This window comes from Ammospiza nelsoni, chromosome 1 (assembly GCF_027579445.1).
Source record: "Ammospiza nelsoni isolate bAmmNel1 chromosome 1, bAmmNel1.pri, whole genome shotgun sequence".
Classification (NCBI taxonomy): Eukaryota; Metazoa; Chordata; class Aves; order Passeriformes; family Passerellidae; genus Ammospiza; species Ammospiza nelsoni.
Genome location: NC_080633.1, coordinates 81,812,117 through 81,836,704, shown reverse-complemented (window position 1 = coordinate 81,836,704; position 24,588 = coordinate 81,812,117). Strand labels below are relative to the sequence as shown.

Genomic DNA, 24,588 nt, shown 5'->3' with positions numbered 1-24,588 from the left:
GGGAGCCGCGGTCCCGCACCTGCAGCTCGGTGCCCGCAGGGAGCAGTCGCGGCCGCCCCCGCTCCCCCCTCACGCCGCCCCGGCACCGCGCCCCGCCGCTAAACCCCAGCCCCAATCTCCGCACAGCGATGCTGAGCGGATTACGGGCCGGGAGTTCGACAAGTGCCTGCGCTCCCCAGAGCCGCCCTGCCCGCCCGCAGCCTCTCCCCGCTCCTCACGGCGGCGGCAGCTCCCCCGGGCCGGGCCGGCGGCGGAGAGCGGCCCCCGCGGAGCCCGAGCCTCCCCTCAGGCGGCGGCATGCCCCGGCCCGGGGGGCGGCCGGGCTGCCGCGGGGCCGCCCGCGGGACGGGGCTGACCCTTGCGTGAGGGGGCAGCGGCAGCCGGGCCCGGCGAGGCAGAGTCGCGGCTGCCGGGCGCCCTGAGCGCCCCGCGGGGCCCCGGCATGGTGCTGCTGTCCGGGCACGGCGAACAGCTGCCCGGGGAGCGCGTCTGCCCCGCGCCCGCCGCCGCCAAGGAGATGCCCGGCGCCGGGGCGGAGAGCAGCCCCGAGCAGGGGGCGGCGGAGGCGGCCGCCGAGGAGCCGGACGAAGAGGAGGAAGAGGAGAAGGAGGTGGAGGAAGAGGAGGATTGCGAGGAGTACGAGGACTTCTCCGAGCTGCCCGACACCTGCAGCATCGCCTCGGACGACTCCTTCTACCCTCCTAGGGGGCTGGACGACGACGACGAGGACATCTGGTCCCTGGAAGGGGACGAGCGCGACAGCCCCGAGGCGCTCAGCCTCTTCCGAGCCTGCTGCACCAACAACAGCATCGTGCTGAAGGCGCTCATCCGCCAGGGCCCCCAGGAGGAGGAGGTGCGGGAGGCCGACCGCAACCGCAGGGTGAGTGAGCACTGAGCATCGCCCGCCGCCCCGCACCCTGCCCGGGGCAGCGCGGCTCGGCTGCCGCCTCCGCCCCCAGCGCTGAGCCGAGCCGAGCCGTGCCGGGGCAGCAGCCGAGCCGGGGCTGAGTGCCGCCCCTCCCGCCTCCTGGGGTGCTGCCCTGCAGCCCCGCGGGGAACGGGACCCCCGGCAGCGAAGGGCAGAGATGGGTGTGACTTTACAGCCCTGACTTTCCGCCTTTGGCTAAGGAAGGGTCCGGTTTATGGGATGAGACGGAGGTAGAGATTCCGGTTTTCCCGCTATCAGTTTTGAATTGTCTTGTTTTCCCTCTGTTTATTGAGGACAGAGAGGGGCATCGCTGGTAATGGTTGTGTTCAGCATCAAAAAACCTTCCTCTTTTCTGGGCTGTTCATCCCCTGCAGTATACTTTATGATATTCACCTTGAAATTTTGAACTGCTGCTAAATTTTTTTTCATTTTTCCCCCTTTTTATATTAGTTGGTTTTTTTTTTCTTTTAACTCCCTCAAAAACATAAGCTTGTTCCTGGTTCCTAGACTGCCAAGCAGGGTTCAGGGTGTTCCTGTGTTAAAATCAGCATTTTTCAGTTCTCCCTGTATTTATTTTGTGGCTGATAGTCTATTTTTGGGGCTTGTATCACTACAAGTTTTGTGGCTCTGTTTTTTCCTGTTGCTCAGTTAATTGCAGAGGCAGAAGTGTACTCCTCTAAATCAGAAGGTGAAAACTTGGGAAAGATTTTCTGGCTAATGAGTTTCTGCAACATTTGAACAGCAATATTGAAGATTAGCAATATTACTACAGTTTGTTTTAAACTTAAGTTATTTTGCATAAACAATCTGCAAAAACAATTCTGTGACTAATATGTGACAGCAGTGTTTTGAAAGGAAACCTGTATTATTGGGCAAGTAACTTGCACATTCTGGCAACATAAGTTGTCTTTATGTCAAAAAGAATACCATGATTTGTGTTCGGTTCTGTCTGGAGAGGAACTTTTCTTGTGGCTTAGATATATGTACTTCTAGGATTTTTGCTAAAAAAAAATCTTTACTTCTTCTCCAAAGGATTGATTTTAATACAGATTTTCAGTGATCAGACTTATTGTAAATTTCTTAAAAAGACAAAAGGTCATATTAACACATCTGAGGGAGAAGCAACCTATGGTGTGAAGGTGGGAATGAGCAACAAAGGACAGAAATAATTTACATCAACTCTTCTGCCTAGGCCAGGATATGATGATCTGGGGTTCTGCAGACCTCAGTCAACAGGAATGACAGAGCTCAGCACAAGCATCAGCCCTCATCCTGCAACTGCTCTTCTAGCAAAGGTGATCAGATCAGGGTTGTGAAAGCAGCAAATTCTCCTCTTTGGACAGCCTTCCCTTCACTATCCTCCTCCCAAAAAAGCAAGGTGTTCTTTATCTCTTCAGCTCCAGAGAAAAGAGACAAAATTTTAGTTTGAATCTGAAAGTTTATTTTCTTTGTTCGTACTGCAAAAACCCAAAACCCAACAAAACAAAACAAAAAGAATATCTACTTAGGCAAATATTCAATTTGACCTGAAATTAAAAATTGGCATAAAATTCTGTTTTCTTCATTTTTTTTATGAATACAAAGGAAAAGGTTCTGGAATTCAGCAACTTGTGAAGCTACAGGAATGATATGGTAGACATGAGTTCACTTTCTCTCTGCCTTCCTCACAGAAGAGCCCCAGTCACAGCAGTACAGGACACTCAGAGCAGGACACTTGTTCTTTTCCTGAGATGTGAAGGGGGTGGGAGAAATCTTTTGACTAGGAAGCAGAAACTTCAGGTGTGACTCCTGCTCGGAGGTATAGAGGCAAATTCTCATTATTTTGCAAAGGAAATTCACCTTTTTTAGAGAACTTTACCTAACAGATGGAAATTTTACACAGGCCTTTCATTGCCCTTTCTGCGGATGTTTTTTTCTCTTGAATTTCATTATAAAATCATTGGATATTATTCAAGAACAAGACAATTTTGCTGCCACAAAGTAACAAAACAATTTACACATACCTGTTGTTCTCATGAAGTTTTTTAGTTGGTGAAACTAAAACTATTATTGGCTTTCAGCATCTTCTTTTGACAGGATAATATTTTTTCTACAATGTTATCTTGTATGCATTTGTTAGGAAGCTCTATTTTTGTCTTGTTTTAAAATATTTTTACCTTTCTTTTTTTAACTTTTTTTTCTCTTCTTTTTTTCTCCACACTGCGACCAAATAAGCTAGACTTTTGTGTCTTCAAAGTTTTAATTTCTTTTTGATGTGACAGGGTAGAGAATGAAGAATAACTTGCTTTTTGAGAAGTGGGGTGGTGAAGGGGAGGGCTTTCCATCTGAGGATATTAACTATTTTCGCCATCCTGATCTGATAACCTCAGGTATGTAGGTACATTACAGTCTATTTTCACAATTTCAAAATCAAGTTTTCTTCAAAACAGTCAAAACAAGTAACAAGATATTGTAGTAAGACAACACTATATACTTTGATTCTGAAAGTAAATAAAATCAGCTCACAAAATGTAACATGAAATAACTTCCAAATGCCCTAAACTGGGCACAATGAGCCTGCTTTGTTTTTAATGTTTTACCTTGTTCCTGAAGTGTAAGTGTATAAATGTAAGATGTAGAAGCAGTTCTCCAGGAATTGCTAGGATCCAGAGGTACTCTTACTTATTTTCCTGCACCCTTTGTGCCAAAATACATCAATTGTCTCTTTAGAGTCAATTTCCCAAGCTTGGGTAGTGCCTTCTTGTATCATTTCTCCAGAAGAGTGTTTTCCCTGTACACTCTTTGTGAGCTGCAGAACCTCCTGCCAGGCACAAGTCTTCATTAAATCCACCTTCCTGCAGTAAACCAGACTCCACAACATCTGATTTATTAGTCACCACATGTAGCCTGAAGATCTGCACCTTCCCTGTCTTCTTTTCATTACTGTCAAGACAAAAGCAGTTTCTATATCATCGACTGCAGAGGATCCCCAAGTGGCTGATCCCCTCATCTTCTCTTGCACTGCTGGCTGTCCATGGAATTTTCAGAAAGACTGGATTGGTACTGCTCATTTCCTCTCCTGACCCAAACTAACAGTGAAATATTTGGAAAATAACTATGACAGCAAAGAATATACAAATTGTACATTGTGCAGGGTGACCTCTCATTCTTCAGTGTGTGTTTGTTTATCCTAACAGTAAAGAGTGATTCGAAAATACACAAGGAAAAATAAAATCATGGGTCTGGTGAAACTTCCTGACCTGACTGAGACCCTAGTATCACCTGGCTAATGGTGCTACTTTTCACCTTACCACATGGATCTGGTTCTCCTTCCTCACTAGCCAAATTTCTAGAATTTCAGATATTTTTATCTCATCATTTTAACATCACTTAATATCAAATTTTGCCTGGCGACCACGTATATATATATATATATGTATACTTAGAAAGACAGAGTTTCAAAATCTGGTGTTACCTAACTGCAGAATACAAGCAAATTTAGAAATTTGCCATGACAATAGAGAAAGCATTAAGAGATGTGGGAGAGAGAAGAGAAGGCAAAGAACGTTCCCTTGCCAGGTTGAAAATAATCACTGCAGCTGATCCACAGAAAGATTTTGTGCTGATCTTACATGTGGTATAGCCCATATTAGCAAGAATATTAGAATATTCTGTTGTAGTATTTTTCAGTTATTCTCTTTTTTTTTTTTTTTTGAGTCTTTTGTCCAGTTCCATAGACAGCTATGGACATAACTGTGGGAATGTTTCTCTGAGTGCAGCCTAGGCTTGTTTGTGCACTGCACACTGTGAGTGGATGTTTTGGAATGGCATCACTCACCTGGTTTCCTCACTGGGTCCATGACAGTATCCAAGGCATCAGACCTGTCATGTTCTCCTTTCCCGGTGGTGCGGGCTGCTCCTCAGGCTCTGTACTGCCACAGTGAAACTGCTTTGGGAGCTCACCCAATTTAGGGAGCATTGCCCTTCAGAATTTTTCTCAGAGCAATGCACAGTGAATCCTCCATGGAGGTGACACCTGAATTTGTCCTTGCCAAAGGGCTGGCCTTCTGAAATTGTAATTGGTTGTGAAGTACAGGGAGCCAGTGGTTCGATTCCCACTTTCTGGGTGAGGGAACTTTGTCTTGGATGAGGCTTTTCTAGAAAGTCATGTATCACAAAAAGTACCAGAGCTTGTGTAACACTCGTTTTATATTTATATATATATATATTTTTTTTTAATCTTCAGAATGTTAACTTGTAAAAATAAAAAATCAGGAGCCTAACATTTTCTGGTAAGGGATGAAGTTCCCCTGTCACATGTTGCTTTTCAGTTTTCATGGCACATAGCTAACCCAAGTTAACCCATGTCAGACAAAGGATTTTAAGAACATAATCTCCTACAGTGCTCAGAATATTTTTTCATTATTATTTTCATAGACAGCTTCAATTCCTTCATATTATCTTATACAGGGCATTCTCATGGAAGCAATTGTATTGAAACTTAACATCATGACACTAAACCATGAAAGGGAATTTTTTGGAGTGAAAGTACTTTTAAAAAGACAACAAAAGTAATATAATTTAAATCCTTTAAAAAGTACAGAAATCCTCAAATGCAGTAAAAAATGTCCCTGGAAATACATGTTTGTGCTTAAAAAGGAAGTGAGCAAAGAATTATAGATGTCAAAAAAGGGGGGAATTCTTCTAATACAGTAATTACAGCTCAAGGTTAGCCATCAGAAAGGAGTAGACAAAGCATGGAAAATATGAAGTGAGCTGGCTAAGAGGGAATTTGGTAAGCTAACCAAAGAGCACGAACCAGACTGATGCAGGTAGGCACTCAGAGGCATTATCAGAAGAGTGTGGGCAGGTTAGCTGTCTGCCTCCTCTCCTCTGTATTCATCTGCACTGTTAGGTGACTAATGCCTATGTAAACCTGGCACAAAAAATAATCCTTTAAAGTAACTTTACTGGAGAAAAAGTATGTGCACAGAAGATAATTTCTATAGATTAAAGAGAACAATTAATAAGGACCCTGAGGGTGTGTAGAATTAAAGAATGGCAATGCAGGTCTTTAGTGCACTGCTGGAAATGCATGGCCAGAGCAGGCTGTGTCCTTCATGGAGCTGAGGGTAATATGACATAATTTGTACTTAGTGTCAAAAGCAGCATTAGCTAATAGATGTAGGTCCTACTGGAATGGAAAAATACAGATTTGGAGACCAGATGAGAAAGTTGTGCAAGTTTAATCTACTTTCAAGTGATAGTTTCAGCTTCTAGAGAAACCAGATGAAGAGTAGCTTCCTTGAAGAATTTTGACAAATTGCTTAATGGGAAGTGTATGGAAGAGGAGAGGTGTTTTTAGTCTGACAGTGGTACAGGAGTAAAGGTCACATCAATCTTCTGTTCTGCTTTAAGCAATGTTTCATGTTAGTGTCTTAAATCAAGTGTGTGGCTTGCAGGGCTCCTCAGAGATGGAGGGATGATCCTGGTTACCCATCTGAGCACAAATTGGCTGCAGATATTTAAAAATACAGCTGCATTTAAAATCCCATGGTAACCTAACAAGACTGGTTGTCCTGGACAGCTTTCATCAGTAATTATGACAGACATATAATGTGTTTTTAGCATAACATGTCCATAACACATGGGACTTTGGGGTGCCTTACTGCCTTTTCCTAGAAGAATAGTAAAGCTTTATTTCACAGTGCATAAGTTGACACTGCTAATGCCTTCAATCCATTAGGAAATTCAAATTTATGTTCTCATAGAGGAATTGCTCAAGAAGGAATATTGGCACTAATTTCCTTTTGTAAAGCTTCCAAAGATTCCTCGGGGAAAATTTATTGAGGAATCATCGGAAGTTGAAGCAGAGAGCACTGCTACAAAACATCTGATTGCTCTAAAAAAATGGGTTCCTGTTGAGTTCAGTAGCTTATAGGAGGTACTGGACTTCAAATCTCCTGGGAAAGGAAGTGGTCCAAAAGCCCCAATATTCCCAAATTCTTCAGCTCCCAAGCTAAGTGCCAGTAAGGCAACAGTGGTACCTCGATTTATCGAGGCTTTAGGTCTCAAGGCAAGGGCTCTGAGGAAGAAATAAAAAATGTTCCTGTCTCAGACACCAGATTCAAAGCTGCCTGGTGGTGGAAGTGGTGATCTGGGCTGTGGCTCTTGGAGGCTCCTGAGTCAGTATCAACAGATGGAAAGGCAGGGACAGGGATGTCAGCCCCTCATCAGGGAGTTCCCTTTTCAGAGGTGTGAGACTTGGTTGTCTTTCACTCAGTCTGCCTTGGTGCTGGGTTTCAGGGGACATTTCCAAAAGGGTTTTGAAAGAGGCATTAATGTTCCCTTTTGTGTGTGGCACAGAAACCACTTGCCATCATCTTAATTTTAGTCACACACTCTTGTGTTTATGCTTGGGAATATAAAATATGACAATAAGTTGAAACTAAAAAAAGTTGAATGAGGAGTACAAGCAATCAAAACATCTAATTGGATTTACTGCTCAAGAAGAAATAGACAGAAAGAGAAAATCCCCAAAACTCCATTATACATTCTGGAAAATACCACTGTCTGACAGAGACCGGCAAAAATCAGGTGTTTTACTGTAATACTTCTGTATTTTGATAGTACTTCAACTTCACAGAGGAGATGAGTAGGTAACTCTTGTATGACTTTACAGGGATTGATTGCTTCCCACCAGAAGAGCCAAATGTATATCAAGTTTATGTAAAATTATATTTCATTAAAACACATTTTTCTTCCTCTAAAGAGAAGTGATACATGGTCACCAATTAAAATTCACTGTTAGTTTTAAAATAAAGGTAGACTTGAAAGATGTAAGCACCTTTACTTATAGAAAATACTGCCTAGATGAGCATGGGTGTGTGTGTGCATTGCCAAAGGAAACCATCTCTGGCACAAGAGCACCTGTGCAGCTCAGCTCACATCTACCCTGTGCAGGGTTAGCATCTCTGGTGTGGACACAGCCAGCACCTGGCCTGCATTTTCCCACAGTCCCAGTCTGTTCTCCTCATTCATCATTTGATTTTAGGCTTTTGAGCTCAAACGCCCAAACTGGCATAGTTTGTTGCATTATGGTGTTTTGGAAATCATTAACTATGCTGGTACTAAAACTGGTAAAATACCTATTTGCACATACTTATTTCAGATATGGTAAGATGGCTTTCAAGTAGGATAACATAGATCATAAGATGCTGCAGTTTTTCCCAAACTGGAATTCTGGTCATTAATTTCCATATCTTTTCCAGTGCTTGTACTTATTTTGGACAAATTATTCTGTTTTGGCTGAGGTTGGGGGGGAGGGGTTAGCAATTTATCTAAGTGCTGTATTGCCTGCAGAGAATTTTCCTGCGTGTTCTTTCTGTATCATCTGTCATTGCACTGTGGAATTAGGTTTATCTTTTGGGAATGAGGTAGAATTGTACTAAAAACTAATGGCAACGTTGCTAAAAACTGCTGGTAGATTTTTTAAAAATAGAATAGAAAATCTCTGGAGAATGTGAAAGCAATGAAGAATTCCCACAGGCCTTATTTGAGACAGGAGTTCACTTCTAATGTTTTCATAAATAAAGTTTCTCTCAGAAGATTACCCTTTTAAATGATTTTAAATATTATGCCACATCAGTTTGAATTTACCTGTTTCTGACCGTTCTTTAATTAAATACAAAAATGGAAACCCTCCAACCTGGGCTAGATATAATCCTGTATATAATCCTGATATAATCCTCAGTGAGTCACAAGAAGAAATAATCAAGTACTGTAGGAAGAAGATTGTTGTCACAGTGTCTGTGGTTGCACATCTGGCAGTGAATTAGCAATTCAAACTGTATCCACTGTGGGAAAAGCCCTCTATGTGGAAATAGTTCCCAGTTTTCAATTCTATTATTTTCTATCATGTCTGTTAAATTCCATGGGGAGCAATTTGAAAGCAGGATGATGCAGAATGGGAATGACTCACAGTAAGGCTTTTGTTGGTTCACACGTTTCGGATGTACAATGTTCTGAGCCTGATCCTGTAATATCCTCTCACATGTGAGGGTTGGGGATTTTTTTTTGTCTTCTGCCTCTCAGTACATGAGGCCTCATCTTTGGGACAGCTGGAGTGTGGACAGACCAACTGCTGGCAACAAGAGATGCTGCCAGCAGCCACCAGAGCTCAGAACTGGGCTCATGGAGAAGTTTTGAAGTTTTGTTTCTATTACTATAGGAGGGAAGCCTATGCAGAATCCATTGTTATTAGTTTTCTGAAGTTCAAAAGTAGCAGATAATGGGACATATTCAATCTGTTCATAAAAAGAGCCTTTCAGGCGGTATTTGGCTTCTTTTCTTTCTTTTTTCTTCTTTACAAAACCTAGATATCTTGCTATTTGGAGCTAATAGTAACAAGGCTCAGCTCAACTGTTTAGAATTTGATTGAGAAACACAGGAAGGGTACCCATGTATTCATAAAAGTGTCTTTAAGTGTGGATGAAAGGAAAGGAAGAGTTTCTTTGAAAGGTGGTGAGGTACTTCTGTGTATCTGCAAGTATCACACGAGTTTGATAAAGGATCCAAGAGAAGGCAGAGTCAAAGTTCAGCTCCACAAAGGAGTTAATTTAAAATACTTTTCTTTCTACAGAGTTTTCTGCAGATTTTCTCTAAAAAGAATGAAGTAGCAATAACTTGTTAGACAAAGAATGTAGGATAACGCATATTTGCCAGTTCTGCAAAATTAAATACAAGTATTAGTGAAATACCACAAACACTAATGCAATAGAAGTGTTTAGACTTCAAACACTAATGAAATATAAGAGCCCTTCTGAGCTAGTAAAAATATAAACATAGTAGAGAAGTCTTCTGGTTACACTGAGACAAGCTGTAAATGCCTGGAAACATGGAACAATGCCAGCCAGAGGAAACCTGTGTCTGGGAAGAAAAAGGTTGTTTTCTCTGCTGTCCTACAGGCACTTTGCAGGCTCACTGCTGTGTTAGGTGAGTCCATGGACAGCATGACTGTGTCAGAGACACTGCTCTGCTACACTGCTTCAGCTGAGCTCCCCATGCAGAGCTGCCAGCCTGGAATAAAACACACAGGGTTCCTGGAGGAATATCCTTGCCAGTGGTTTGAGGGGGGAGGGAAACCATTCATGGCTGACAGGGAAGAAACACAATGTCAAGGACTCTGGGAATGGAGTGAAAGCCTCTTTCTTGTACCCCAGGGACAGGGGCAATCTCCCAGGCAGAGGCTGTGCCACAGCCTGCAAGCAGAGGCTGTGTGAAGGAGCTCTGGTGGTTCTGGGATCCCCCTCAACCTCCTGCCATCACCAGTCAGTGGGACAGGCCAAGCTGTGCTGAGTCCTGCTGTCATTTATGTGGGGGGGGGGGGGACTGAACCTTCCTTGCCACCTATTTGTGGCTGTGCTTTCTTTTGTTTTACTGCACTGATGCTGTATGGTCTGCAAGAATTTTACAGTCCAGAAAATTCTTCCTCTTGTGAGGATGCAACAAGGATGCTCCAATTGTGAAGATATCCATGAGCAGAACTGCCTGTGGAATAGGAACTGGAACTGAGTACTTGATACATGCTAATCTTTTTAATTCCTTACTTGAATTAAAATAGTGTGTTTATTGAAGTCAGATGTGTCAGTGCATTTACAATACTTATCTTCATAAAAGTTCCCATGAAGTGTGTAAGATCCTTTACATATATGTGGATACATGAAGCAAATATTGAAATATTGAATACTCAAGTTAAACATTTTAGAAGCAGTAAGTTTCTAAAGCACCTGATAGGAGATTGTGGTAGGGTGGGGGTTGTCCTCTTTCTCCCAAATAACAAGTGACAGGACAAGGGCAAATGGCCTCTGTTGTGTCAGGGGAAGTTCAGGTTGGGTACTAAAAAAAAAAATTTTTCACCAAAACAGTGGTTAAAAGAGGAATCTGTGTGAGGAGGTGCAGAAATCACTTGGTTTTTTTCAGCCTGGAGAAAGGGAGACTGAGAGGAGACCTCATTGCAGTTACAGCTTTGTGAGAGGAAGAGGAGAGGCAGGCAGTGATCTTTGCTGTGTGGTAACAGTGACAGGACCCAGAGAATGGCCTGAAGCTGAGTCAGGGGAGGTTTAGATTGGATATTAGAAAAGGGTTTTTCACCCAGAGGGTGTCTGAGCACTGGGACAAGCTCCCCAGGAAAACGGTCACAGCACCAAGTCTTACAGTGTTCAAGAAACCTTTGGACAGTTGTCTGAGGGACAAGGTGTGATTCTTGGGGTGACCTGCCTAGGGCCAGGAGTTGGACTTTGTGATCCTGATGGGTCCCTTCCAAGCCAGCTTATTCTGTGTGTTTCTGTGTCATTCTGTGATTAAATGTTGGAACAGGTTGTTCAGGGAAGCGGTGTGGTCGCCATGCCTGCAAATGTTGAATAATGAGTAGATGTGGCACTTCTCAGTGTGGCTTAGTGAGCATGCTGGCATTCCATTGAAGGCTGCATTTGATGATCTTGGATGTCTTTCCCAGCCTTATTGATCCTATGATTCTGATATCAGCAGCCCAGAAACAAAAAAAAAAAAAAAAAGAAGGTGAAAAAATGTCAACCTTTCTCTTAAAATTAATCACCCAAATTATTTTCTTCTAAGGCAAGAGATTATGAAATGTCTCTTACTTGCTATTGCCATTTTTTTTTTCTGTGGGTGTTTTTAGCTTGACCTAGTTTATGCTTATTACAGTCAGCACAGCTGATTTACGAGCAGAGGCTCCATTCACAGATGGGTGCAGGCAGAGCTGAGGTATTCAGGTATACATCTATGGCAATGTTCACAAATGCATTTACCATCCTCTTAGGATCTGAAGCCAAATGAGGGAAAAAAAACCTAGCATGGAGGTTTCAAGTAAGGTAATGCTGTTTCTCATATCTCACCACTCTCTTTTCTGCTGTTGTTAAAATTATGAAACCCCTCAGCTATCAGGTGTCAGCAGAAAGTGCTGTGATCTCTCTTTGGAGCTTCAGTACCTGATGCTAGGTCAGTAGGAGCTCCCTCCTGCAGGGGATGCGCAGACAGTAACCATGGGGAGAAACAGATCAACACTGCTGACTGAATATCATAGATATGTGTGATATGGATGAAGATACCACAGAGAGGAAGGGTTTTAAAAATCACAGGTGTTCCTTTAGTGGCAGTGGAAAGAAGAGTGACTCCAGGGCAGGCCATGGCGGTGCAGGAGCAGGGTGCCCAGGGCACAGGCACTGAACCCACAGGGACACTCTCACCCTGCAGCTTCCAGCTCAGGTGCCAGCTGCTGTGTCTGCTGGGGCAGGGGACAATACCCTGCCTCACCTGCTCACCACGCCACATTCACAGGTACTCACTAGTCATGTGCAAATCCCCTTTGTTTACCTGCTGTGCATGTGTCACTGAGGGACACCTCCCCAGCAGAGTGAGCTGAGGGCTGGTGGCTTCAGGCTGCACTGCTTAGAGGGCAACACAGACATTCTGTCTGAACACTTCCCAAGCTGGGTGAGCAAGGGAGCACAATCTTGTAATGAATATCCTTGGTGAGCTAGCCTACTGTCATTTATCTGTCTGTCTGCAGAGTTTGAAAATTTAGGTCAAATATATCCAAATTCATGCTTTGAGAATTTATAAAAATAAATTAATTGTTTTGAGAATTAACAAAAAAAAAAAATCAGTGCTGGTTTTTCTGTAATGTAAAATAGTAACTGTAGTAATTGCAGTTGTGAGTTTAATGTGTGTATTGGCCCCTTTTTCTGTTTACTCCCTGCCATCCACAAAACACATTCCTCTGGGGAAGAGGTTTTTAAAATAGTGCTTAGATACCCTGTTTAGATTTTGAGTACTTGCCTAAAAATACTGTATTTTCCTCTTTCTCATGTAATTTCTATTTCTAGTGCAGTGACTTCATCAGTTGTGATTTATTACTAAATTGTTAGTGTGTATCCTAAAGGAACTAAGAACTAGAGCAAAGCCTGTACAGTTTGACAGCTTATCAGTCACAGGGGAAAGGGCAAGTGAGCATTGTTCATGTGATTTGTAAACCCTTACAAAAACATTCAAATATTGTCAGCATTGCTTTCACAAACTTTCTTCTCTTCCCAGAGCTGTATCCTGCTATTTCCTTTCAGATTTTAAGGTCCTCAGGGAGTGCATCTGGAATGATCCTACTTCATTACTGGTGATACTGCATCCAGTAACATTCCAAAATACATGATCTTGAAGTCTACCTATATTGGTTGAGCTTTCAGGATTATTGCTACAAAGCAATATCAGTTGGTATAACCATGTTATTTACAGAAATTCTACAGTAAATTCAAAAATCCAACGTGAGATTTACAAATGTTAAGGGGAAGAAGGTGATTTTTGGCTGTAGGGTTTTGATACCAATGTTAGTTAGAATCAGTTAATTGCAACTAGCCTTCATTTTGGATAGGTGCTACTATTTGTTTCTTTCCAGAGATAGATTGAAGGAGTCAGACTCTGAAGGGAGCAGGAGACAGCCTGCCCATAATTTTCAGGTAGAAATGAAAAGACCAGATTTGGTCTTTAAAAGATTTCTGTACTACCAAGTAGCATTCTCTCATTTTGTGTCAGAGAAATAGAAAAATAACTCCAAATACTGAGAAAGACATTCAAAAATATTCTGCTACTGCTTCTAGGTGTCTGAATACTGTGGGAGAAAAACATCAGTTTTGCCATTCTTCCACTGCTACTTTGTGGTCTCTTTAGCTAATGGAGATAATAGAGTTCTCAGAAAATCTGGGATGAGAAATTGCAGCATTTGTTAAGTAACTGTAAACACTCTAAGCATGTCAGCTTCCACTCCTCAAATAAGAGAAAAGAAAACAAAGCCCAAACAGTATCTTCTGAAGTCATGAGAAAGATGAAATGTTAATTGGAACGAATCCATATTTATTCTTATTTTTTAATTAAATTTCTTTTCTTTTCCATAAAAAATTGCCTCTCTCATTGATGTGAGTAAAGGAAGATCTTAGCAAACCTTCCTGTTGCTTTTATTACACTGCAGCTTTTCTACACAAACCTAAGCGACCTTAATTCCTATTGAACTATTAGTAAAAGCCAGTGGAAACTCACAACTTTGCAGCCAACCTCCAGATCAAGGCATTTTGAAAGAGTGATGAAAATTTTAGCAGCAGGGAAAGGAGAAACCAGGAATTACTTAGGAAATTGATTATATAGTCTCTGAAAAGATCCTAAGTCTAAGTAAACATGAGGAATTATTCCTACAGCAAATATTTAGGCCAGATATCTATGATGCAGAAAGGCACATATTGATGAGGTTATTCATGCCATAAAAATGTAATATGAATGAAGATACACAGAAAGTAAAATGCTGTAAAATTCACAATTTTCAAATCTGGGTGTACAAGTTTTCTTAGCAAGGAATTTAAAAAGAGAAGGAGATTATAAATTGTTAGTCTTCCAGTAGAGGCAAAATCTTGGTATTTCCTCCCTGTGCTTTCTAATATCCAGCTGTGTAGGATAGGTTAGAACACACTTTTTATAAGGTTAGATGGGAGACATGACACTCCTGAATCAAAAACAGAAAGGAGCATAACCTGTAAAAGTCTTTGAAGTCATTAAGGTACACATGCCCTTCAGTTTACTGCTGTATGAGTCATTGGCTTTGTGCAGCTGACACAATCTCATCTGACCTCTGTTTCCTACCTGAGGGGTTTTGGCTCTCATTTGGTACAGCTGGGCAGAGCCTGGTGGCCTTCTGTACCAAGTGGCATGTTCTCTGTGGAATAAAGGGCTTAGAGGCTTTGAAACCTACATAGTTAGAATATAATCTCACACCTTTTCAGAACTGAAAGTATCATTTGTGCATTTCTTTGGCCAAAGAACAAGGTGGGAATCGGACCTAGGAAATGAGACACTTAGCACTGGATGATAAAATGCTTATTAGAAGAATTTAAAAAATGAAGTGCAGAATGTGTAACTCTCAGTGCCTCTGCTTTTAGAGGTTAGGGCTGAAGAACCTGCACCTTTGTAGATTTGGTGGTAAGGAAGGAGAGTGCTTGTTGCTGCTGAGCCCTGTGTCCATGCCCAGGGCAAGAGAGGAGCAAGATTTGGCAGCAGCCTGTGCTGCTGGTTTGCCTCACAAGCTCCTGTGGCTGAGCTGCTCTAGTAGGGGCTCTGTCTAAGCAAACAGGCTGGAAGGCTGAGGCTCCCTGGGGGGCTGTGCATGGAGCTGGGAGGTTTAATGCTGCTGAGATTTGCTGTCCTCAGGCCATGCATAGATGGATTTACAGATGCTCCTTAAGGGTCTGCTGGTGAAGGAGAGCAGCTAGTGCTCCACATTCTCAGTTGTGATGAAATGGAAACAAGTGTCAAAAAAAAAATCTGGGCATAATATTTACCATTTATCATCTTAATTATGGTTGAATGTATTCAATCATCAATCAAATCTAGAAAAGCGAATCTTCTGTTTTTGCCTCCATCTCCTCTAAAACTGCTTGGTTTGTTCTTGAGTATGGCTTGTGAGTGACTGCTAAAAGGACAAGGGCTAACTTTAGAAAAAATACTGTTATTCTTTATGGAGTAGGTACATAGTGGGTTTTGTTCAGTGTATGCGATTATGTTGCACAGCTGAAAATTTGTGTTATCATGCATTTCTAGTAAGAGAATACCAAATTTATAATAGAATAGTTAATTACACCAGCATTTACTATCTTCCTTTTAAATACAGAAATACCTCTTCATTCCAGCTTTTTATTCTCATTATTCCTATTTACTGCTAACCACTCCATGCTTTTCTAATGGTCTAGGAGTTTCCTTCTCTGTCATGCTCTTCAGCATTATGAAATGTAAAAATTGCACAAATAATAATGGAATCTTCTTTGCAGTACTTCTTCAAAGCAAATGTGCTTCTTCTCATGTCTTAAGAAATTCCGTAGCTTTGAAGTTGGGCACCACAAAAATGAAGAAAATTGTGTTTACAAGTCACCTGTACTATTTGAATGAACAAGTCAACGAACCAATCATTGCAGTTACAGCTTACTCGTGAGGACGAGAGGAGAGACAGACACTGATCTCTTCTCTCTGGTGGCCGGTGACAGGACCCATGGGAATGGCCTAAAGCTAAGTCAGGGGAGGTTTAGGTTGGATATATGGACAAAGGTTCTTCCCCCAGAGGGTGTTTGGGCACTGGGACAGGCTCCCCAGGGCAGTGGTCACAGCACAAAGCCTGACAGATTTCAAGAAGCGTTTGGACAATTGTCTCAGGCACAAGTGTGACTCTTGGGGATGGTGCTGTGTAGGGCCAGGAGATGTACTTGATGTTCCTGATGGGTCCCTTCCAACTCAGCATGTTCTGTGTAATTCTGAGTGTTATTTTCCTCCTGCACACAAAATTTCCTATAAGCCAGCTATCTTTTCTTTGCTCCAGGGCCTGCAGCATCATTCGAAGGTCCTGCAGTGTGTTCAGATACTGCTTTCATTAGTGAGCTGCTATCAAAAAAATGCCACCCTGCAGTCAAGCAAAGTCTTGACATACCCAAATACTCTTGTAATTCAGCTGCTGTGATACACAGAGATCTGTCAAGCTCACTGAAAACTGCTCTGAGAAACCTCCATCAGATTGATACATGCTGGGTTTTTGTAGAGTGCTTCTTTTCAGAAAAGCTGTTCATTTGTTGAGAAATGTGTGTTCTAAATGTCTACCATTTCTCCCATAGGTATCGGTCCCTAAATTAAAAAGCAGATTGCTTATATGAATTTCTGGACTCCTGTCTTAGTAATGTCTGTGTTACAGTTTATCTAAATATTCTCCAATTTTATGGAGTAGAACTGTTTCTGGATTGCTTGACGGAAACTGCTTTATAAAGTATAGGTATTGTATTAATGATTTAGCTGTTTTAACAAAGGCAAGTGATCTCTAGAAATTCCAGCTATTTGAATATAAATGTGAAATTGCTTCTCCCTCTTTTTTTCACAGATATTTAATTCTGTCTTCTTCAGATTCAATAGTATGTTAATGTTCAATTGCTCCCTATATTTCTTTATTACTTAGGTGAATGGGGTGTATTCATTAGAAGATTTAAGTTTTTAGATCCAAGCACAGAGGAAGAAGATCTTTCCTGCCTTTCATTGCATGGAGCTAGACTCAGCTGAGATAAACAGGGTGGTCACAGGCTCTACAGAAGAGGGAAGACTAAATCTGCTCTTGCCACCAGGCAAGGACATGCAGTACCAGCGTGTGCTGTATTTGCTTATTAAACTCAAATTGTAATACTGTAGTTACCTTGAGACAGATAAGATGGTGATGCTACTGTGTCCCACCTGGGTATTCCAAACATGATTTTTTATCTTTCTTGAGCTGTCTACTCACACCCTGATACCTGTTAGCTGTTACAGCTACAGTGAATCCTTATCTAGCCAACTGAGATAATAAAAGGGAAATTTAAAATGGGAATGCACACTTAAGAAAAATAATGAAACCCAACAGCAAACCCCAAGCCTGCTTTTGAACCACGTTACTCATGATTTTTAAAAAGTTGAGTATAAAAAACCAGTGAGCTACTAGAGGAAAAAATGTCCCTCTGGACAGATTGATTCCATGTCACAGTGTGTGCTTTCTCAAACAAAAAACGCCGGGCTGAGCCTCTTTCAGATTAATAAGGTGGATGAGCCTATTCCCTAAATACATCACTAAATTAATGTGAAGCTATTCACTAGGACTTGCAAGCCAGTAGCAGCAGCATTCTTGGTTTAGCCAAGTGCTAGTCTCTGATCTTACAAAACTGTAATTCTGCCTTTTCTTAAAATAGATGTATTTTTCACAGGGTGATGCTAAACCTTCAGGAAGGAACCGTTCCTTAATGAGAAGCCTGAGGCATGCTGGATTTCCTCTCCAGTGGCTGTGTGCAGCCTATCAGTTACTTTATTACTTAAATAGACAGGATTGTAGGTTTATGGGTTTTATAGTAGGAGTCCTTGCTCTCTAATCAGCCATGAACATTACAGAGCCAGTGTTGTAGGTGTAAGTCACAAGAGCACAACCATGTTTGACCTTGACCAAAGAACATTTACATAAAAAATAGAGGTCTTACTGAAACACAGGTCATGTGTTCTGCTGTAATTTAAAATGTGATCACAGTCACCAGTGGTTCTAGCAGCTATAAAAGATGAAAAAAATGAGAATAAAATTTATAGTGCTTGTGAACCATGCATTACTGCAAAATTGCATACTTTGTTTGAAGTTAGTGCTTTCACCCGGAAATTAAAATCTCCAGGATTAAGAAACTGTGAATTTTTCAAGATTGTGTTTAGAAAAATAATTATTAGTGCTTCTTTTCTCTCTCTCTCTCTCCCTTTTTTTTTTTTTTCTTCTTTTTATGGAGACTCAGTTTCAGTGCAGTTTGTGGAGTGCTACTAATAAGCCATGCATAGGTGGGAAAGAGCAAAAAACTTCCTATGAAGTCAGGAACTGTGGTACTTTCCTCCAAGTTTCACACACCTGAATACTAGGAATAATACCTATAAAAATACATTTTTTTGCCTCCAGCATGGTCATCTGTGATATTCCACAGCAGCTGCATTCCGTAGAATTGTAGGATTACAGGATTGCAACCTTTTAGGATCACAAGAGTTGACACTAATCCACACATATAAAAATCCACTTTAGGTCTCTGAGTGAAAAACAGTCCCATCCATTCGCCACAGATGCATCTGTGGCTCAAAACCACTTATTTTCTAATAAAAAGCAGGAGACTTTTTTATATTTATACACACAAAAAAATTTTTTTTTTTGCTTTTTTAGAGCTAGGGAAAGAAAAAGAAGGGGCATAAATCAGTGGAAAACTAGACTAGGTAAAACCAGAAGCATAACTGAGATGAAGGAAGCTTTTTCATTGTGGAAAGCATAATGAAAAGGGCTTTTAAGAACCTGGACACTTTGACATCCAAAGAACCATTGTCACTTGCAGTAGTTGATGATAACCTGAAGGGCAAGATAATGAGATTCCATCAGAGGGACCTTTGCTTGATAGAAGTAAAATAGCAATGTTTGGTCCAGGTGGAGAATCCCTTTCATATCTACAAGTAATATTTCAACATACCGTTCTTTCTACATTAGTATTAACCTTGCATTTCCATGAACAAGGTTGTTGTCACCATGTTATCCTCTTGTTTGAAAAGAGGATTTTGGCTGTTGCTATGTGATAGCACAGCCAGAGAGAAGGATGTAAGGTGAATCCTATAGGGGAAATACTAATACTCTCATCTGAGACACCTGTGCCCTTCTGCTGTGCAAGGGCAGCTGCTCCCTTTGCCCTGTCTTTTTTTCACTGGGGAAGAAAGTTTGCCACATTTTCCTGGTCCATTCGGGTCAATTTCAGGATCAATAAGCTTATTAGAAGATCCAAGATCAAGAGGGAGGGTTATTATTATTAGAAGTGCTAGAGAAAAGGAAGCAATGAAGTTCAAGAGGTGGAGCACAGGATTAGTTGGGAAGAAGATACAATGAGGGTGTTACGTTTCCACTGATGCCATTATGAAACTCATTGTCAAATGGCACTCTAATACGGAGACTGGGCTTCTAGTGCTCTTGCAGCTTCCATGGATCAAAGGGTGAGGAAATAGGCTGGCCCGACTGTGTGTGGTATTACTGAATCATACAGCAGGTTGGGTTGGAGGGGAGTTTAAAACTCATCTAGTTTTTTTTACTTGCCTCATATGCAGCACTGTGTGTAGTGTATGCTCAGTTCCCCTCTTTGGAGTCATAAGAAGGGTGTACAGTTTCTCTTCTTGAGAGAATAGGGCCTCTGCAAGGAAGAGATTTCACCCTGATGGGTATTTTACTTCATCAAGTTGATTTCTTCTGAGGAAAAAGAGCTTTCAGGTTTAAGGCTTTTGTTTGTTTGGTTTTTGGGTTTTTTAGTTAGTTGGGGCTTTGGGTTTGTTTTTCCCCCGTGTCAGGTTAGCCACTGATGGACAGAATTGCTCCTGGGCTCTTTCATTACAAGGTTTGGGTCTGGTGTGATTTCACAGAAGAACAATTGCAAAATGAATTTACAGAAGTTGGAGGAAAACTTGGGAAACTTCTTGGGAAGGTCTTTCCTAAAGAAAACTGCAGTACCTTACTGCCACAAGAGGGTGCTTGCAAGCTCATAACTGGTCATTTCAGAGACTTTCAGAGTGAAAATGTTCTGGGGGCTTTAAAATATTCTTTACAGAAGAGACAGATTAGATACAGTGATAGATTCTGATGGTGTGAAAGGTTGTACATTCATCTTTTGCTCAGTGTCAAGTTAAAATTTATCTTTATGAAGATTTTGTGAGAGGCCTCCTGAAAAAACCCCTATGCATTCAAACACTCTATTAAACTTCTTGCAGCAGATCTCAACTACAACCTGCCTGCATCTGACAGAATATAACAAAAAGGAAAATGCATCTATTAAACACAGAGAGGAGTTGAATCATACACTTTAAAGCCAAAGGGAGCTCTTTTTGACAGAGTTATGTCAGTGCACACAATGCATTTCACATGGCTTCTGAATGCCCTACAAAATGCTTTTTAAATGATGTAAACTCTCCTTTTCATCCTGAGTGTGTATGAAGGTGTACACATATTTAAAGGCAAGGAGAGAAGTTGACAGCAGAGTTTGTCAGGCACAGGAGCTGAAGTTCACATCTAAACTTGTTTCTGAATGTTCCCAGAGGCCTTTTGTGCTGAGAGTGCCCTGCATACAGGTCACACCAGGTTTGGTTATGCTGTTAGATGACCCAGCTTTGACTATCACTTTGTTTACCTTTTAGGAGGTTTAGTCATTCTGAAAACAGAGTAAACAAAATGCTTGTGATAGGGAAGGCTACAATTTTGACATTGGATTTTGAAGTAATCTGGCAATTGAGAGACTCTCCAAAATGTTTTACATATAATCATATCCACAAAAGGTACAGTTTGAGCTTTATTACAAGCACTCTTTCTTCCAGCAATGCCCAAACCCACTGCAGCTCTGTGCAGCAAATAGCCAAAGCAGCAGGTGATCCCAGCCTCAGGTGTCCTCAGGAGGAAGCAGTCTGCACTTTTCTGCTTTGAATCTATCAATAGTTGGAAACAGCTGTTCCAAGCAAAGCACAGTAAGGTACTGTTCATTTAAGCACCCAGAAATACATTATCCTTGCGCACAGAATGGTTTCCAGCCATTGGGAGCCTTGGTGAATGCTGCATATCAAGTCAGAAAGAAAAAGAAATGAAATTAAAATCTACTCACCATTTGCTTTAGCAGGACCCTGATGCTGGCAGGAGTCTGTCCAATTGCCTCCCCAGCCTTCTGCAGTGAATGGTTTGAGTTGCTAATGTTCAAAGCACCTTCAAGTTAAGACATGAGACTTGTGGTAGAAATGCCTTCAGGGTTTATAGCAGGACCCCCTAATTAAATAAATTACAGAATCACAGAATGCTTTGGGTTTGAAGAGGCCTTAAAGATCATTTGGTTCCCACCCCTCTGCAATGGGCAGGGACACCTTCCACTAGACGAGGCTGCTCAGGGCCCGTCCAAGCTGGCCTTGAACACTGCCAGGGATGGGGCACCCACAGCTTCTCTGGGCAGCCTGCTCCAGTGCCCCACCACCCTCACGGTACATCATTAACATTCTTTTCTGAAGCCAGACCTCTTGCTTTTTGTAAGGCAGAATGTCCTGCATTTAGCACTGATGCCAAAACATAGAGGACTGTATAAATTTGCTGCTGTGGGTCTTGTGTTACTACCACCAACACTATGAAATCTCAGCACTAACATTTGACAATACTAACACTTGTTACTATGTGCAGTACAAACAGGTAAGCTAGGATTAGTAAAGGCTGCACTATTTATCAGGGATTATTGCTATTTATTAGTTGTACCCAATATGACAGTCTAAATAAAATTAAAATATGACATTTAATCTGATACAATTCGTGTTGCTTCGCCTGCCATTTTCTCAAACTACTTTCTGTTCTTTGCAGCCAGGCACCTCATAAACAGAACACAGAACCCTTTCTCAAAAATGGAATTCTGGACTGTTTTGCCATGTTATTGAATCTTGATATAACTTCTTTTTATCTTATGTATAATGATGGTAAACTCCACTAAATGACCTGTCAGTTCATTTGAAGGATATGTTATTTGTATTAATCAATATTTCCCTGAAGTTTCCTTACTTAGTCCTTCTCTAAATTATGCCTTGTTTAGTTCTGCTGTGACCAGAGATCTTGCATACATTGCTAAGCTTTGTTTTTGACTGATTGCACACATCAAATATCACTCTGTGGGAAAATGATCCCAGTCTTTCCATATAAACTTCTTGATTCTGTATGTTGCTTTGTTGCATGTCATTTGGCTGTGACTAGCAAAGGAACTTCTTCCTGCTGAAATTTCAGATTGATGAGTAGATTCCTAATCCTTTCCCATCTGTCACTGAAAAAAAATATAGTATTTTAACAGAATTGGTATCGAGCATGAATGTGTAGATCTGCTAACATTTTGAGCAGTTTTTATTTTTTTTTAAATATGTGTTAATGGAATCACATTACATAACCTAACTCATGCATCTCAACATTAAAATATGCCCAAGCTAGTTGTGGCTGCTGGTGGTTCTTGTTCACATGTTCAGCTCCAGCTGAGGTTCAGAGGAGAGAGCAGCAAAAGATTTTTCACATGATAACATAGATCTAGTTGCTGCTGTTTCAAGAAGTGTCATCAGCATAAGTCAGAGGAAAACAGCTGGCAATGCAGCCCAGGCCTCCTGCCACTCAGTCAGCACAGCATCCCTTGGCTCATGTTTTTTCTGCAGGGTTGTTCCCACTGTTAGATGTAATCCTGAGTGTCCTCTGCTTCTGGCCTGCTTCTGCCATGGAAATGATTGTCCAGAGGATGTGATACTGCCAGGAGCAAAGCAGCCCTTTTCTCTGGTGATGGGGAGAGTTGGTCTGGCCACCACAGGCTGCTGGTCAGGTTGTACAGTCCAAAAATATCTTCTGTGCTTTATCACCCCCCAGGCCCCTGGACATGGTGTGGTTTGGGGTGAGAGGTGGCAGTGTGTAGGGTGGGAGGTGATGGCAGATGGAGCAGATAAAGAAGTGTGAGAGAGAAGTCAGCCTCCACAGCTCCTGGAGCATCCCTGGGGTGCAGGATGAGGTGAGGGGCTCCCGAGCACCCAGGTGTTGTCTTACCTGGACTTTGCCTCATGGGAAGATTAGAACTGCCTCAGGAGCAAGGAGGAAGGAAGGATCACTATTTTTGGTGTAATGCTCCTGTTCTCCTCCCATCAGGCTTCCCATAGGCTGAAGATCATCTCTTCAGCTGTCCTCTCCCCTAGACTTTGGTCAAGAAAGCTGTGTCAAAAGGCAGCCAGATGGCTGGTGTTGGGATACATGGGGCAGTGCCGGAGCTGGGCACATGTTTCAGCCTCCTGTGGAACAGTGCACAACCCTTAGGTCCCCATCAGCTCATGGGGTTTAGATTTCCTACTGAATTATTTGCTTTTATTATGTATCTTGATATTATTAAAAAAAAAGTAGAGAAGGTTAATATCTCATAAGCATCTCTCAGAATTGCCATGTATTTCTTATATATCCCACGCACTGGAATATCTCTGACTACTCAGCATGTATTTATTTGCTTGTAAGTCCCTTATGGCTCTTAGCAGTTACTTCTGGTTTCTGCCAGCTGCTTGCATCACCAGTGATGCTGAAACTAATTCAGATGATGTACATGTTAGTAAATAAGGAAAATCCCACTATTTTTATTACCTTTTCCTGTTGTCTGCTTTATTACACAAGTGGCACGGGTTCTCTTTGTTGTGTAATGCAAGCTTTTGCAGGCGTAGTAAAACGAACTTTGCTGGCACTATTTTTAGAGGTGATCACGAGGATTTGGATTAGAATAGATTAAGTAAGGATTTCTGCAGAGATGATACATATACCTTTCCTTAAAGACATGTGGCCTGACTGATTGAAGAGGTGCTTATGGAATAAGTGAAGCTGAACACATCCCAAAAATTGGAGCAGAAAAATGATGGGTCATCGTCGGTGTGTCCATGGACTGGATTGTGTTTTTATGTAGTGGAGCACGGTCCATACTGGGAAATGAATCTGTAAATGCTCACAACTCTGCAAAGCAAAGGTGGCAATTTTGTGCCTGTGGTATTGAGTCCCTGGCAGGGGCAGCACCACTTGAGCTCGATTTTGGATGCAGGATTAGGCTTTGGGCTACTCTGTTCCTCTGCAGAGCAGGCAGAGAGTTTTGCACACTGATGCTCCGTCCATGCTTGGACACCCTTTTGTACTTCTCTGAACACTTTCCCTGGCAAAATTAACCTCTCCCTCCTTTCCCCTCCAGCCATGTGGAGTTGTCATCAAGCAACCGTTGGACAAAACTTATTTAAATTTCCCGTTCTTTTTGTTGTCTCTTTCGCAATACAAATGTGCATGTGGCTAAGCCATTGCAGTCCTTCCTTTAAAAGGTCAGCCTAAATTATTTTCTGCAGATAATATTAGGGCGTATGTGCTTGATGGATTTCTATAGCACATCAACACCACTTCTTGAGGGACTGATGACCTGAATAATTACCTCGTCTCTGTCGCTGTTGAAATAATCAACCTAAACCAAATATAAAACAAGCTCAAGCCACTTCTGAAAGTTTCTCAGATTGCCATTTTT

At 41.8% G+C, this 24,588-nt stretch overlaps 1 protein-coding gene across 1 annotated transcript in view; it reads left to right on the top strand.

Annotated features, from left to right (window-relative positions):
- The first annotated feature begins 442 nt into the window (after positions 1-442).
- The window catches only part of ANKRD33B (ankyrin repeat domain 33B), a 42,523-nt gene continuing 18,377 nt past the window's right edge, over positions 443-24,588 (top strand). Inside the window, exon 1 of the mRNA XM_059485178.1 lies at positions 443-880. Coding sequence (XP_059341161.1) covers positions 443-880 — 438 coding nt within the window. The remainder of the gene's footprint in view (positions 881-24,588) is intronic.